This window comes from Centruroides vittatus, unplaced genomic scaffold (genome assembly GCF_030686945.1).
Source record: "Centruroides vittatus isolate TY-2023 unplaced genomic scaffold, ASM3068694v2 contig_979, whole genome shotgun sequence".
Taxonomy (NCBI): domain Eukaryota; kingdom Metazoa; phylum Arthropoda; class Arachnida; order Scorpiones; family Buthidae; genus Centruroides; species Centruroides vittatus.
In genome coordinates this window covers 644,116-660,253 of record NW_027122650.1, presented here as the reverse complement: position 1 = coordinate 660,253, position 16,138 = coordinate 644,116, and the positions used below count along the sequence as shown (strand labels likewise).

At 40.4% G+C, this 16,138-nt stretch overlaps 1 protein-coding gene across 4 annotated transcripts in view; it reads left to right on the top strand.

Moving 5' to 3' along the window:
* LOC136985772 (polycomb group protein Psc-like) overlaps window positions 1-16,138 on the top strand; it is a 44,460-nt gene that overhangs the window by 4,951 nt on the left and 23,371 nt on the right. The window contains exons 1-5 of one of the 4 annotated variants that reach the window (XM_067283120.1): window positions 2,233-2,546; window positions 4,994-5,061; window positions 11,301-11,469; window positions 11,739-11,835; window positions 15,108-15,163. In XM_067283120.1, the coding sequence (XP_067139221.1) occupies window positions 11,358-11,469; window positions 11,739-11,835; window positions 15,108-15,163 (265 nt within the window). In that variant the 5' untranslated portion in view covers window positions 2,233-2,546; window positions 4,994-5,061; window positions 11,301-11,357. Of the gene's footprint in view, window positions 1-2,232; window positions 2,547-4,993; window positions 5,062-11,300; window positions 11,470-11,738; window positions 11,836-15,107; window positions 15,164-16,138 lie in introns of those variants that run through there. The other 3 variants (XM_067283119.1, XM_067283121.1, XM_067283118.1) reach the window with 3 other exon arrangements.

The following is a 16,138-nucleotide window of genomic DNA, read 5'->3' as shown; positions in this document are numbered from 1 at the left end:
TTGTTTTTGACATTCCCCGCTAGAAAAGTGAAGACAGTTTCTCTGTCGTCATCTTTCTATTGTTTCCCGAATATTTGATCGGCCATCGCGTCTTTTCATGGTATTTTTCTATAAATTTCGAAAGTTGGGGTCGTCGCTCCTATATACGTTATCTCTGGAATGTTTTTTTAAAAATTATTATAAAGGAAGGAAGATTGACCGACAATGATCCAATGTGTTGAATCCCGCGATCGAGAAGCAAGAAATGCACCAAGGCTGAGCCTCGTCCCTCTTCGGGAATTTACGTTTCCGGTCCTTAAGGTAGAACGACGCGATCACCGCATTCCTTCAGATGACAGTAACCGATGGGAGATACGGAAACCGAGGGCGGTCTCGAATAGAAGGACCGATAAATTCCGACCGTGCCGACGGAGACTCCGTCGCACAACTAACCTAAATAGATAAATGGGTTACCGCCGCTCGCCAGCCACTTCCGGTTCAGTTTGTCTATCCTGGCTTTCGGTGGTCACCGAAGGATCGTGGACCGTCCGGACCTCCGACCCACCCGATGGTAAACTTAACTCTTTTGGTTACGGGGTCGAGAACCCCCATCTTTTCGTCCTTGGGTTCCTCCGTCGACTTCCATCACGCTTTCGAAAGGAAGTCCGAATTAGCGTTAAAAAAGACGTCAAGTTATTGTTTCGAGGACGGGGTCCGTACTTTTTTCTTTGCAGCTTTCCCGAAATTTGTCATTACGGTCGACGACCACTGAAGCACCTTAGAGGTCGACGTAGTTCGTAACGCATTATTATAGTCGAAGGACTGATCGACAAACGGATCTTGTCGTTCGTACGTAAATATACAACGTACTGTACAACACGTAGTAAATTTATAAATTGGTTTTTGTCGGGCATTTATTCCATCCCACCCGATCGGTAACTTTACGATCAAGACTGATAGATAAGGTTTACTCGAGATTAATGAGGAATCCCCGCCATTTTCCCTCTTGCTTCAGCGTAACTGTGTTGCTCGACTCTACGCGGATCTATATTTAAGCGAGAAGAGAACGAAATAATTTCTTCTACCGACCAAACACCTGTAAAGAGTAGAAGACAAGATGCGATTTTCCATCCATTTCGGTCCCGTCCGCTAACAGAGATTCGCAACTCGGTCGGGATTCTCTTCACCTCCCTTCTTTTAGCTCCGGCACCAACTGTCGTCATAGTTGGCAAGCTCTGTACGTAACAATCGAGCAAATTTTTATCGTCTCGGTGCGTAGCGTCGTTTAGTACTTGGACGGGCGGTACGACGGATCCGGGTTCCGAATTCAAACGAATAGCTAATTGGGGTGTCCGATGACAGAAACTCTTTCTTTGTTTTGCCGCAGCTGGAAAAAGCAAAAGATTTCTGGTAAGATTCCAGGTTTTTTTCTCGGTAGTCCATCTAGGGCATCGGCTCTCCAATTTCTACTACATCCCGGATAAAGCGTTCCTTTTCTCGCCACCGGTGGTACTTTTACCGGAATTTCGTCTCTTCAGTCCGGGTTCATTTTCCACCGTTTCCACCCTTCTTTACTTCGACCTCCGAGCGCGCGTGGCTACAACGTTACAACGCAGCAATTACTTTCCTCTTCTTCCTCGTTCTTCCGCCACTTTCGCTCAACTTCTTAATTTCGATTGGTTCCCGAACTTTTCGTTTTTCTCTATGCGCTTGCTTTGGTAGCGGGTTTCCGAGTAATCGACGTGTAACGGAGGGAAAGGGTCAGAGTGACGACGGAGATAAGTCCGCGCCCGGTCCGAGGGATTAACCCTCGGGCTAGACGGGAGGAAACCACCAGATGCAGTAGAGGGTAGAAGAAACCCGTAGCCACCGCAGAGGTTCTGGCCAAATTTAAGTAGGAAAACAATTTTTTTAAATCGTGGAAGCGCGAGAGAAGGGGGTCGATCTTTCCGCCGCCCGGGGTCCGGCGACGCCTCCGGAGTAAAGAAGAGTCAGTCCGTCTGCGGGTCACAGGGCGCGACGCGTAAGTGGGCGCGAAACGGAGAGTGGACGTCTCGCGCACTTTTCCGGCCGCTACGCGTCGTTCCGTTTCCGTTTTCCCTGCCGCCGGTTCGTTCCCGCATCGACCGAAGTGAAAGGAGAGAGAGAAAAAAAGAATACCCGAACGAAGGTCGGAGCGGCGCGACGGTCGACGGTGGAAACGGGTAATCGAATAGAAATTCGCCCGGTTCGTTTACGTAACGATTAAGGCGAAGGCGATTGGTCCGATCCGCGTTCCGTAAACCCTAACCGGCGGTGGAAGAGCCGGCGTCCGCTGTCGGCCGTCCTCCCCTCGGGAAAGGAATGGAAGCGGTCCGGCGGTGGTGCGGTCACGTGACGCGTCTGGGGTCTTCCCGCCTCGGCGAGCGGAGTCCGAAGATCGACGCGGACGCGGTCGGTCGAGAGGCGCGCGGAACGGTAAAAGAGAGGAAGACGGAGGCCGTCGGATCCCGGATTACAGACGAGGCGTTCCCTGCGTAAGAGGCCATGGGCGGTCGCCCCCTTTGCAGACTGCTACCTTCCATCCCGTAAGTCCTTTTCTTTCTATTTTAGGTTTGCGTTGTCGGCGTCGTCTTCACCCGCGGTTACCGCGGCGCGCGTTGAGGAACGTCGCGGCTAAGGCCTATCGCTTTTAACCCTAACGCTAAGGGGGAAGGTGGGGAGAATTCCCCTGGGGCTGGATTTAGTGGGGGATTAGGTGCGGGAAACGGGCCCGTCGCCCCTAGTCTTCGGAGCACTCTTAAATGGAAGCCCGGGGAGAAGTCCTAGAAGGCCGGCGTCGGCGCCTTCCGTTCCGTGTCCCGGCTTGACTTTTAGAAGTCCGGGCCTTCGGGCTTTTCCGCCAAATTTTTTCTGGGTTTGGGGAGTGTCGACTCCCAGGGGGAGACGACGGCCATGTTTTACCGCTCGAATCGGTATTTGAGATTTCCCCCCTAAACGGCCGTCGGACGAACCGTGATTTCGGGGGGGGTCACCGCCGGAGAAGGGGCGTAGGCGGAAACGATTTTTTTAGGGTGGGTGGCGTCGACCGATAAACCGGTAAAAGACACTAAACTCCTCCCCCTCCAACGGTCGAACTCGTTTTTCATTCGATTCGATAATTAGATACAAAGTGTTCGGGCGTGTAAACAATTTAACAAAACAATAGAAATGTGTTAAAAACGTTTTGACTAGAACGTAATTAGGAGTAAATATCACTTGTTTAAGGAAATTAGTTTTGCGTGTGTGTATATATATATATATTGTACTCTACTGTACAGTACTGTAAATACGCTTAAACGCTCACAAATGAATATGTATATATATATAAAATTTGTACTGTACCGTACAATACATGTGTGTGTGTGTGTGTGTGTATATATATATATATATATATATAAGCATTTATCTCTTACATATGGTTTAACTAAAACCAGAATTTTAACACCGAATTAATTTTCTTAGAATCTCCGTTTCGGTTCTATTTTATTTACATCGACGGTTTCCCGCGAATTCGACGTTTAACTTAAACCACGTGGTAACATTTTGGCGGGAATATTATTAACTCGGATGCCGTTATCCGAAAGGATTTGAAAAAGTCGCGTTGCTAACGGCGTTAATTACCGTCTGCGTCGCAGTTTCGGCCAATCGTAATTTGGCGTGCTCGGAACTAATACTGTACCTGTTGTTCTGACAGTTTCCTCAGTTTCTGGAGAGTTTTTATTGTTTCGTCGGAAAAGTTCAATGAAATTTATTACCACAGGAAGCGTCCAGAAAATTGTTACGTGGGAACTCTTTTACCCGGACAAATTTTCGTCTCTTTGCGATTGCCGTCCAGTTTCGGTCTTCTATTTTTATCTGTCGGGACGTCCCCTTTCTGACCCTCCTTCCGACCCAGAAGGGTTGATCCGAACCCCTATCCCTCGCGCCAGTACACAAGATTAGCGTTTTCACTAGAAAGTTTTGTTCCCGACGTCGGCTTACCTGTCTGTCATCCATTCTTCCTCGATAATGTTTCCGTGGGGACCGGAAGTACGTTGTCGGCTGCGCTTGCCCGACAAATAAAACCTCACCTGGGATAAGTTGCGTACTGTACCAGAAGTAATTGAAGTGGAGGACGATGGTTCCCGGGTTCGAATTTAGAAGTAGAGAGATCATTCTCCGGAGAGGAAGAGGGAAGGGAACAACGAAAGCTTCGGCGGGTTCTAAAGAGCTACACTCTAAATAACCCGCTAAAAGTGGACGAAATCGTCGTTGGTCGTCTACTTCCGGTTTCCGCTCCTGTTACCGGGTGGCGTCCTGATGGTCACGCCGGAAGTCGGACGGATTCCCTCACTGCCCTAAAGACACGAAAGCCGACGGAAATTAGTCCGGAAGGCCGCACTACCCGGGTTTAATGGGACGGCTGACGGAGGAGGATCCGTCGGGACGTGCGGTTATAATTTTCGCGCCGTCGACCCGCCCCCTTCGGAAGGCGATGTTTCGGAGCCGCCTTATTCTGCCGGAGGTGAATCGGACCCTCTTCCTCCCTCGGGTCCGAAAAAGAGGGGAAGGGAAGAATGACCGGACCCTGGTCGAAAACTTTTTACCAACGCGTCGTTAGTCGAAACTGTCGTCACACCTTTAACATTTTATATTACCTGTTCTAACATCAATGCATCTCGGAGTAAAGGCGCACGTGGGATTTATAGTTCTTCCAGACCGTGTCATACGATGTAGGTGGTGGGATACACCTACGAAAAATACAAGTATTATTAATAAGTACAGGTAAATCCGATTAAGTAGAAAGGTTTAAATCGTTTTGTTTAATAATTTCTGTAAAAGCATCGTATTTGTTTTCGGAAATTTCGTAATTTATTGAAAGATTTGAGAATTTTCGGTTGAAAGCCGCGTCGTAATTATAGTCCATTTATTTATTCGAATTTGCCAATCGCGCTTAGGAATTAGTCTTTTGTTTAAATGTAAGCGATTGATCCGTGTCTAAATTTAATTTCAGGTATATTGCATTCAGTCTTCTAAAAGTGAGAGAAGCCTCGTTGATGAAATCGGATCGAGTATCTCAAAGTAAGTACCGAAGTACGAGAAATTCGCGTTAAAACTTCGTAAGTATTTAAATTCGATCGATTAACTTCGCTTTGTGCGAAAATCGCTGGCCCAATTTTCTAAAATTTTTTAATTTTGTATTTACTTTTACACAGACTTGTATGTCTCGTACGAAAACTTCCCGTACATATTTTCCTTTGGATACGTTCTGTGGCAAAAGACAATATCAGATTTCTCGTCACCAACCGACGTAATTTCCTATTTTTGAAATTTAATCCGTTTAATTGGAAAAACGTATTAGAATACCACAGAGTGCCGGTGTTTTCTTTCAGCCAGTGGTAAACGGCGACAGTTTTAAGTGGTTTGTGGTTGGCCAGTCATTAATTAAAAGAAGTTATGTGCATATTTGTGGATGAAGTTTGTTTCCAATTGTTTACCGACTGCCGAACTCTGTCGTTTTTTCTAACGTGTTTACTTTAAGGACAATTTTAAATACACTGACTGACTTCTATTTCTACTGCTATAATTTTTTAAACTCTTTCCGCCCTGCGGGCGCTAAGAGGACCTTTTATTCAAGCCGTCGTGGGTTCGGCCAGGCCTAAGCGGGACAGCGGGTGGTTAGGGTCGGGGCTCAACTTATCAGGAACAGACCACTCCCGAAAAATTCCCAGAATTTTTCGAGAGCGCAGATTTGAATCCGGCACCCTAAACTGGTAGTTGATGCCTTCACCTTCTCGGTCGTTCTGTTGTTGTTAGTAGTAGTAGTGGTGGTAAGTTTAGAATCGAAAAATTAGGCTAATGGTCTCCCGGATGAATTTAAATTAAGTTAAATTTAATGCGAGTTTTTAATGAAAAATTAATTGTTCGAATAACTGAAACGATTTAACCGAAGGATTTTAATGTTTCTTTTTATAAGATTAATTAAATTTAGAGGGCAAAGAAAGGTGTCGGAATTTCGAAAGGTGGTTTGTTGATGGCATGTTCATTTCTATTTGTAAACGGGCGAATGCGGTAGTCTGTCTGCCGAGAAGCTTACCAGTTTCGAAGGTTTGTTGATTTAGCTCGTCAAACACCGGTCTAAAAGCCTTGCCGTTAGTTAAACAAACTTTATTTTCTTTCCGTTTTAGTTTTGATACCGACGGATAGATTTTTCACTTTATTTGGCCAAATTTTCTTCACTTACCTGTAGATCCCAATAGCATAACTAATAATTAATATATTCGAGTCTAAAGTCGTTCTAGTTATAATACAAAACATAATCTACCTTTTTTGTTATAAAAAATTGTTCGAATTTTGGAGTAAACTTTTTAAAATGGGATAATTTTCCGCTGATTTGCGTAAATGGAGTCTTTAAACTATGTTTAGTTTCTCTCGTACTTATCGTAGTTACTTCATTCTGTGGCTCGATGCAATTATTTTTATTCGAAACAATTTATTACCAGTCTAAAATGCAGAGTGGCTACGAAAGTTTTCGCCATAAATTACGCTATATGCTTTTCGTCTTACAATAATTTCTTTCAAGTTATAATCAACGAAAGGAAATTAAGATTAATTTCTCCTGAGGTTTTAAATCGATTGCAGCTATCGATTAATTCGATTTTCATCTGATAATTATAACTTAAATTCGTACATTTTAGATTAGTATTTGTTGATTCCCGTTACATCGGAATCGAGTAATGTAATTAATAAATGATTCTACATTTGGCTTTATTCATGGAAAAGGTCCCATCAACACCAGACGCGAAACGACGAATTAAGGAGAGAAATTGTCAACCTTTCGTTTAATAGACCGTTTAATGTCTTAGAGAATAAATTCGTGTTCGTGTTGTTATTTTACGAGTCGAAGTTTATGGAATTTTTGATTTTAATTTTGTTCATTATAATAGTTTAATTGTTTTAGTGTATTTATTAGCATTTATCCTAGAGACAGAAAGCTAGATTATGCAGATTAAATGTGGAAGCGAATGAAGAACTAACCCTAAATTCATCCTAGATGATTTCATCAACGTACGAATCGCAAAGTTCGCAACAATACAAACATTGACTTAATATTTTGTAATCTTTTAAGCGTAGATTCGAATTTTAGTTTGTGTTTTAAGCGTCAATCTGTTCCTTCGTCGACATTAACAAATCTCAAGAGAATTAACAAGATAATTTTATTTTCTGGACATTTTAATTCTCGAAATTTCTAAAGAACATTGAAGATTCCTCCATCAAAGTCATATCTTATATAATATCATATTAAACGTTAAATATAAGGTTAAAGTTCATCGGATAACAAAACGTAACAATTTAGTCATGGATAATAGTTGTGTTAACGAGTTTAATCGATATTTTAAAGCAGATTACTCGAAGAATTTATTGCAGATTCCATTCATCATTGGTTTAATACAGATGTGTAGTTCGAATATAACTTTGTTAGACGAATTCTTTCTCACCATACCATCGTATAATATTTCTTACAATTTATAACCTTTGCGATCCGGCCGTTAGACGTATCATTATTAGAAGTAGTTACACAAATTTATATGGAAAAGGTAAACCATATGAAAGAATTTACAACGATAACTCAGAAATTATTTCGTATTGTATCATATTACTTTCTTCTACATCACGTATTTAAAAACGAATTAATCTTTCTTCTCTGTATAAGTTTATTTCCCAAATTTTACTCAAGTCTTTGTCGTTAGAAGATTGAGACAAAAATTTCATCTTTGAAAGCTTCAACTTCATAATTTAATTAATGTATTACGAGAGAGACACTTCTTTGGTCTAGCGATGAAAAATTGATGTGGCTCACAATTTGAAATGACTTTACCGGAATAAAAATTGGAAATTTCGAAGCATTTAAAAAATGGAATTATTTTAAATTTAATTGGAAACGTTACTTTTCTGATTAATTTCGTGGAATGCGATATATACGTAGGCCTAAGGACCATTTTCTCAAACTCGTCTGTTCATTTCGATTTTGTGGTTATATTATTCTAACATTTGAAAAAGAATTGTTTTAAATCTGTTTGTTGTAAATAGGCCTAATTATTGTTTGAGGTGATGGAGTCTTCCACACTACAGAAAATCGAACGTCCAGCTTTCAGTTGAAAATATTTCAATAGGAGCATGAAAGGTGACCTAATTTTTCTTAAATGTAGTGACGTAGTTGGTTGGGAGTGGCCTAAGTCGGTTTTTAATATATTACAGATAAATAATTAACCGGGAGTAGGCTATAAATGTTGTGCGCTATTGGAAGTAATAACTTGTTATTTAAGTGACTTTGATTGTCGCCTGTTTCTAATGAATGAATTCAACTTTAAAAGTCGAAATATTCCTTTCGTAAAGAATTTCCTTTAGCTGGATATGTTAACTTTATTATTAAACTTTAAACTTTAAGCGTTGTTGGATTGTACAGTGAAAATCAGACATACAGTATTAATTAAAGAAGATCTGACATAATCTGCACTTCAATGTTAGGTTTAGTAGTTTTGAAATACTGTTGGGGTTTATAATAAAGTACTTAGATTTTTCTGCACTTTCTACATATGCGGACGTTATTTTCTTTCTTCTTTAATAGTTTATTTAGGTGCGAAGTCGGTTGGTAGATGTTTTTCTTTACACGTCACAGAATGTGGATTATTGAAAGGTTAAATTTGTTTCTGTAACAAATTACAGAGCAATCATAACTGTTAAGTTACGATAATCGCATAAGTTCGTTGTGGCGGGTCTACAAGACGTCAGATCGAATGAATTATCTTGCCGATTGCTTTTGCATATTATTTTTCTGGCGGCGGAAGTCGCTTTCGTCGTTTCTTTACACTCGATTAGTTGGAGTGGCCTTCAAACCGGGCTAAAATGGTCTCTTTTTCGCGCTTTTCGGCCATGGTCCGTAGGATATTTATTCGAAATCGTTTTCGTAGTCAGTCTCCGGAATCCCGGATCGAAGCCCGTCTGTCGATCTCGTCCGGGTCTCGTCGTTTCTCGTTTTCCCACTGGATCTTATTTAGAACCGACAAGATGATCACCACCACCACTCCAAGGGTTATCGGTCTCAGAATACTTAACTGAAGTTCATTAATTAAAATTATATTTATTTTATTAAACAAGCTAAGATAACTTACGTAAAAAGACGTTATCTGCTGTGTATTTTGAATTATTAGATGGTTACTAAAGTTATATTCCTCATCGTCTTTAAGTTTTGATGAAACAATAACGAATATGGTATTGAGAATAGTTGAAATAATTAAGTACGGTCCCTCTCTTTTGATTGGAATCGGAAAAAATATCAAAATATTGCAGGAATTAACGGATATATTGTAAATTATTTCAAATTTTATTCTGGATTTAAGACGTCGGGCGATTTACGTTCGACGATCCCTTCCACCGCCACTCTCAATACTTTACGACACGAACGGCATTCCTTCCGGGTAGACGATTTTGAAGTGGGTGACGACAGAACTCCGACGTCACCACCGTTAAAAAATTATTATTTGTAAATATGTTATTAATTTGAAAACGAATCGTCTAATATTTAAGTTCGTCGTACGAGGAAATTATCAATCTTATGTTCCAAGGTTACTGCTGGTCTACCATACGAGGATATCGATCGGTTTTAATAAGTTCTTATTTATTATTATCGATATAGGTTTGATCGGAGACACTCCTTTTGTAATTATTATACGACGTCTTATTTGATGGGTAATGAAAATGACCAATCGTCCGGAATCTATCGTTCTCAATATTTCTTTTTCTTGTTGGAAACCAATATCGTTTTTTTTTTATTTTCATACAAATGACTGCTGATATATCCATAGTTATTTAAGCTGGTTTTAAAATTGGAATCGTACTTTTTTAAAAATAAAATACACATCAGGATTGGCGTGTTTTATGCGGTTTCTCCAGGATTTACTTCCTAAGCCCTTATCTTGCAGATGTCTTTCATTTGGTGCAATCCTTCCTTAATTCCTCATCCTTGCTGAGAGATTCGTATTATTTTCTTTCGACGTCTTCGAATTTCTAGCGACGGAAACTACTTCCTTTGAACAATGTTTATTACGTCGGGATTGCCGGTAACGAAGACGGAAATCGTCAATTGTCGAAGAGTCTGTAGACTCTTCGTCAATAAGAGATGTTTTAAAAAGCGGATGGCGTTAAATCGAGGCAGAAAAAAGCCTGTCTTTTGCTCTTCATCCGTTCTTTGAGAAAGCGTCGAATTATTTTTCGACCGCCCCCGTCCTAATTAGTCGGTCCCGAGAGACAAACGGCGATTGGTCTCGGGCGGTGCTTCGCCTCCCATCGCCCAACGTTTTCGGAGAGGATTCTCGGAAGTCGGCGCGCCCGCCGCCTGGGCTTAGTGCCGGGGACCGGCGCGTAGCGTGGTTTAGTCTTTCCAAGCGTCGCTTCTCGTCTCTTTCCATCCGACTCTTTCTCTTCAGAAGAAAACTCCGTTCCGACCAAGGAAGTCCTTCGCCTTCGTTTGGATAGAAGCGAAGTCGCGTCGTCTAGCTCGCGCGCGAACTCTACTCGAGTTCGGACGGAAGGTGTCCATCCGAGACTCTTCGATCGTTTTATCCGAACGTTTCGGGTAATTAAAATGAAGAAATCTTCGGTTAGAGTGACGAATCCGGTCGGAGATAGGCAAGAGCGGGGAAGAGGTCGAGAGGGAAACGCGACGCGGCCGGTTCTCCTCTTTCGATCGAATTCCGCCGCCAACCTTCCATTCAGCGACGACCGAAAAGAACGAAGCGATTGGCCGCGGCCGCCGTCGACGCGGGGGAAGGACGATTCCCGCCGCTCCTAACGTTTCCGGTTTCCGTGGAAACGACCTCAATATCACGTCCCGGTGCTGGGGTCGCGCCGAGGATAATTAATAGGCGACGAGCCTGCTGCCGCTCGTCTTTCCGTCTTTCTCGGTCAAATTTTTAATTCGGCGGCGATTATGATTATTTCATAATTAATTGCTTTCGACGGCCTCGACCGAGAAAGCGGATCTTTCTGGCGAATGGGAACGTTCCCGGATTATTCTCCGGCCTGGTTTCCCTTTAAATATCTCCGGACGGGGTTAACCGCGTCTTTCGTCGCGCTCCGCCACGTACGACGCGCCGCGCCCAAACCGCGCGATCGATGCGGACCGACGTCCCGCCGTCCCTCTGTATGGAAACCCGATCTGGGTATAATCGATTCCTTGGAAAGAAACGTTGGGCGGTGGGAGAGAGGGACCGTAGGGGGACAAGATCGACGATTGATGGGTGTTTTTCCTCCCCCTACAGGTAAACCGAGTATTCCGTTGGGACCGAAAGGTGTCTGCAAGCGTGGCGGTTGAAGCCATGCATCGCCCAACTCGTTTGAAGATCACGGATTTGAATCCCCACCTGACGTGCATTCTTTGCGGAGGATATCTGGTTGATGCCACCACCATCATCGAATGCCTCCATTCCTGTAAGTAGCTCGGTTTTAATTTATACACCCGCCTCCTTTGCTTTTCCAAGCGTGATTTACCTGTTTCCCCGTTAATTCGCCGTCGTCTTACTTAAACGACGAACGGTTCGATCCTGTCATAATTAGACAGCCGTTAGAAGCTAGGCTTAATTGCTCGAATGTTCAGAGACGACGAACCGAAGGCGAAGCGAATTATCCGGGGATGAGGTTTGTCTCGTTAGAGTTTTTATTCTGTACAGAAGGTATCTAACTGGTTTGTTTGGTATCAGTTTGCAGAACCTGCATCGTCCGTTATCTGGAAACGACAAAGTTCTGTCCTATTTGCGACGTGCAAGTTCACAAAGCCAAACCGTTATTAAACATAAGGTAAGTAACTTATTGTATTTAATTACCTCTTCTAAGGAAACGCCTAAGTTATAAACGTGTAGGTAGGGGAGGGAAAATTGAGAAAATTGAAGTTTAAGACGAATAGGATAGGTTCTTACCTCTTATTCCGGTTCCGTACGATGTAAGTTAACTAGGATGATGGTCTCCGACCACGCAATAACGAGTTTTTCGCGCGACGGACGTTTTTCCTACGGTCGATCAAAAGTTTCTGGGATGACTTTCGACATCATCTTTCATTTTCGAAAAGCGTGCGATCTCTTTGCCATTCGGAAAGTGGCACACCGATAGCGTGACTACGAACGGTAGGAATCTTTTCCTCCTCCTTAATTGTCATCCTCGATGGTTAAATCGCCAATTATCTCTGTCGCTTGCTCCTTAGAAGTAAGTGTAGACGACGGTATCTTCACTTTTAAACATCGTACATTACACGTACAAATTTTGAACATCACAGAGGAAGAAAGATCTTTGTTGCGTAAAGATGTGTTAACGATTATCTTACTGTACGTATTGAATGACAAATTCTTTTAGAAAGTCGAAAAGTTTACTTGACACATTAAAAACTCTTCAGGTTTCGTCGATATCGGAAACGTAAATTTTGTAATATCGGACACTGAAGCTCTATCTCTCGAGTTTTAAAGACAGTTTTTCTTAGGTGAGATCTCGTAGATTAGTATTTGAGAGAAGACAATAATCTGAGATAATTATCTTGTCATCGATTACTTTAACGAAACGATCTTACAATAACAACAATTAAAAACCTATAGCCATCCGTTGTGTCCGAATTAAATTTACTAAAGCCGATTTAAAAAACATTGATTGATTGTTACTTAAATTTTGATGAATCGCTCTTCTCGTAATTTACATATTTTTAAATTCAAAATTAGTCGATGAAACTAATATAGTAGCTTAATTTAACTCCTTTATCATAGTCTGACGATTAGCCTATATTAGTTAACTTTATATAAAATTAAACGTAAAAGAAGTGTATAAGAGTAAAAAAAAAATATAAGAGTAAAATACTTAAAACGGATATTATATCCGTCTTTTATAAAATGACGGATATAATATCCGTTTTAAGTATTAATAATAATCGATTACAGAATAAAAAATTGAAAGATGATGATTTTTTCCAGATGGTAGTATCAGCGCGCTTCCTTAACGTCACTTCGCCATAATTAAAAATGAAATTACCGTATAATAAAATTGTGACGATTGGAAATTACTAACTGGCTGTCCTTTTGATCTTTCTAGAAAAGTTGTTCAAGAAACACAGGAAAATAATTTATAAGGCCCTTCAAAACAGATAGATCGATAGGATTAATGATAGTTATATCGATTTATTAGTGTTAGCATAATTTTGACACAGTGGAATTGCATAATTGTTATACTTGTATAAACTATTAAGCGTAGAATTTTCAAGCATATTGTTCTGATGCAAGTAATTTAAATTTATTTTCTTTTTATGTTAATAAAAAGTTATTTGAAAAGATCCATTGAACATACGAGAAGAGATACTCTAAAGTACGATGTATCTCAATGGATAGCTTTCGAAATTTATAAGAAGCCGTTGATTCTCGGTCGATTTCGTAAAGTACGGTGCTTTGCCAAATGCCATCTTTAGTTGTATTTTTTCATGTTTTCAGAAAACAAAAAAAAATCGCATGTGGATCCTTTTACGCTCCGAAACAGATCGGACGAGTAGTCCTCTCGGGGTCCGCTCGGCGGTTCTCCCGACGGAAGATGATAGTTTGACTTCGACCCTGCACGGAAAGTGCCATGGACCGAGGATAAATCCCGTATTTCCCATGGGCTAGTTTACCCCCGACTCTTTGTGCCGGGGTACGGCCATTCCCTAAAGTGGCACGGTTTGTGGCGACGGCCATCGACCCATAAAGAGACAAGGAAAAAAAGAAATAAACAAACTTGTACCCATTTGCATTCTTTAGCAGCATATTTTATTGGAAAGTCACTTAAAATACTTAAGTTTTTAAATCTTTTATACCGTTAGAATATACAGTATTATCATTACTTTTATTATACAATATAACATATTTTTAACATTTTCGAAATATTTTCGTTGGTGAATGCTCGAAAAATTTTAAAAGTTTGACCTACGACCACACGAAACCTTGTGTACTGTACAGTCAATCAAAAATCATTGAATATAATTAGTCATAATAACGTTGGTGTAATCATAAAATCCACGAGTAGATATTATAATTAACAAAGCAGCTGCATTGTTAGTATTTTTTAGGTAAAAAAGAAGTAACACCAAATTACCAAAAACCAAAATTAGGCTTAAGTAGTTGATAAGTTCCAAGCTCAATTGCTCTCAGCAGTTAGCAACTAACAAATGTTGATGCCCCTTATATTGTGTATAAGCGAATTGCGATATTGAAGATCTTCAGTTTTCATATAAAAATACAAACAATATTTAATAGAAACAAAAGATTTACATTTATAAATGCTTCTTTCGAAATTTTTTAAACAAATCTGTTACAATTTGTGGCACTCCAGTTGAGAACCACTGCTCCTAGTCCACACGTTACTCCTAAATAATTCTGTGTATTTTATCTTCATTATTAAATGTCGTGATTGTAATTAACCAAGAAATAAATATTTACGATTAAAGATTCAGCGAAATAAGGCTACTTAATTATTTTGCAAGATAATTAAGTCGCCCTTGCAACTAGAATAATAACTTTTATGAATAGGCGGCTATCGTTTAAATTCATCGAGGGACGTCGACCTAATGATTCAAATTAGATCTTGCGAATCAAATAGTTTCGTAAACTCCCGAAGGATCTTCGAAAATCTTTGCTTTTCTTAACAAATGAGTTTATTATTATTATTTTTTTTTATTCCTTACGAAAATTTAGCTACGCAATTGCGTGAATTCGCGGTATCTGGTGATGAAAATAATGTGGAGCGATGGTGTGTCGCGTCGAACGTGCTTTCGTCACGAATGCTTAATCATTCGGTTAAGCCTTCCGAAATGAATAGCGATAAAATAATTTGTGCCAGTTTTGTAACCGCGTTGTGTCTAATCGAGGTATGCGAGGGATACTTTGTCGGGATGGGCAGTTTACAGTCATTAATTTGTATTATCCGGATTTAATTGTTGTCGCTGCCGGCTTTCGTCTAGTTTAAGGAATTATAATGTCAACTCGGTGTTTAATTAAATAATTTAGATAATTGTTTAGTAAGTAACGTTATTTTTTTTAAGCTAACGATATTAAATTTTTATACAGGGCCGACAAGACCCTTCAAGACATAGTGTACAAATTAGTACCTGGATTATTTCAAAGTAAGTAATATGGCATTTACGTTCGATAATTCTTAATGTATTCGTGTCTTAGATTTAAAATTCAATTTGTGTAATTCACATAGATTTTCATTAAATTAGTTGCTACTAAAATAAGGCGATTTCTCTTGTGATTTAAAAATATATCACGTCTTACTCTGTTGAAAAATACTAAGAACCAATGAATAATTCTTTAGGAAGAAGCGGGCCTATCTTTTAATCTGAAACACGTAGTCTGCCACCACCCGATGGGTAGGAGAAATTGCGAACGAGAGGTTCTCCACCGATACCGTTTGCGTTTTCTTTACATTCGAACACTAAGCCGCGTTGTGACCCCGCAGGTCAGACCACACTGGTTCGAAGGATTGGCGTGATCCGACGCTCCGTGCCGGGTCACATTCTGCTGTACGTTAAACGAGTTCGGATGCTCAGAACCTCAGATTAATATCGGGTAGTCCACCAAACGTCCGCCGGATACACGATTAGTGTTCGGAACACCTGATTCTGCGCCACCTGGTGTTCAAACACAAAAGCTATCTATGCACGAATCTCGAGATTCGCTCGAGTCTTCACGTGAAGTGTCTGTCAGCGCGCGATGTTATCTCGTTCTCGTCCTTGACGAAATTCTTAAAAATCTGGGCTTCACAGTTACTAAAACATTAACAGGATTATTCAAACTGTGTTTAAATTCGATAATAATGATATTTATTATGTTATATTGTGTACTCGATTATTGCTAAAAAAAATTGCAGTTGAAAAGGCGGGAAGAAACTCGTAAATAAGACAAAGGCGGTGTTTGAAGCCCAGATTAAGAAACAACTCTATTCTTTGGCAACTTCATTTTATGGAATAAGATTATTTTTAAACGTTTTATTTCAAAATTAATATAATTTAATTAGTTTAAATAAGATTTCTAAATGTTCTATATTTAGGTTTTGCTTTGAAATCACAATTAATATTTCAGTTTACTTCTTCCCA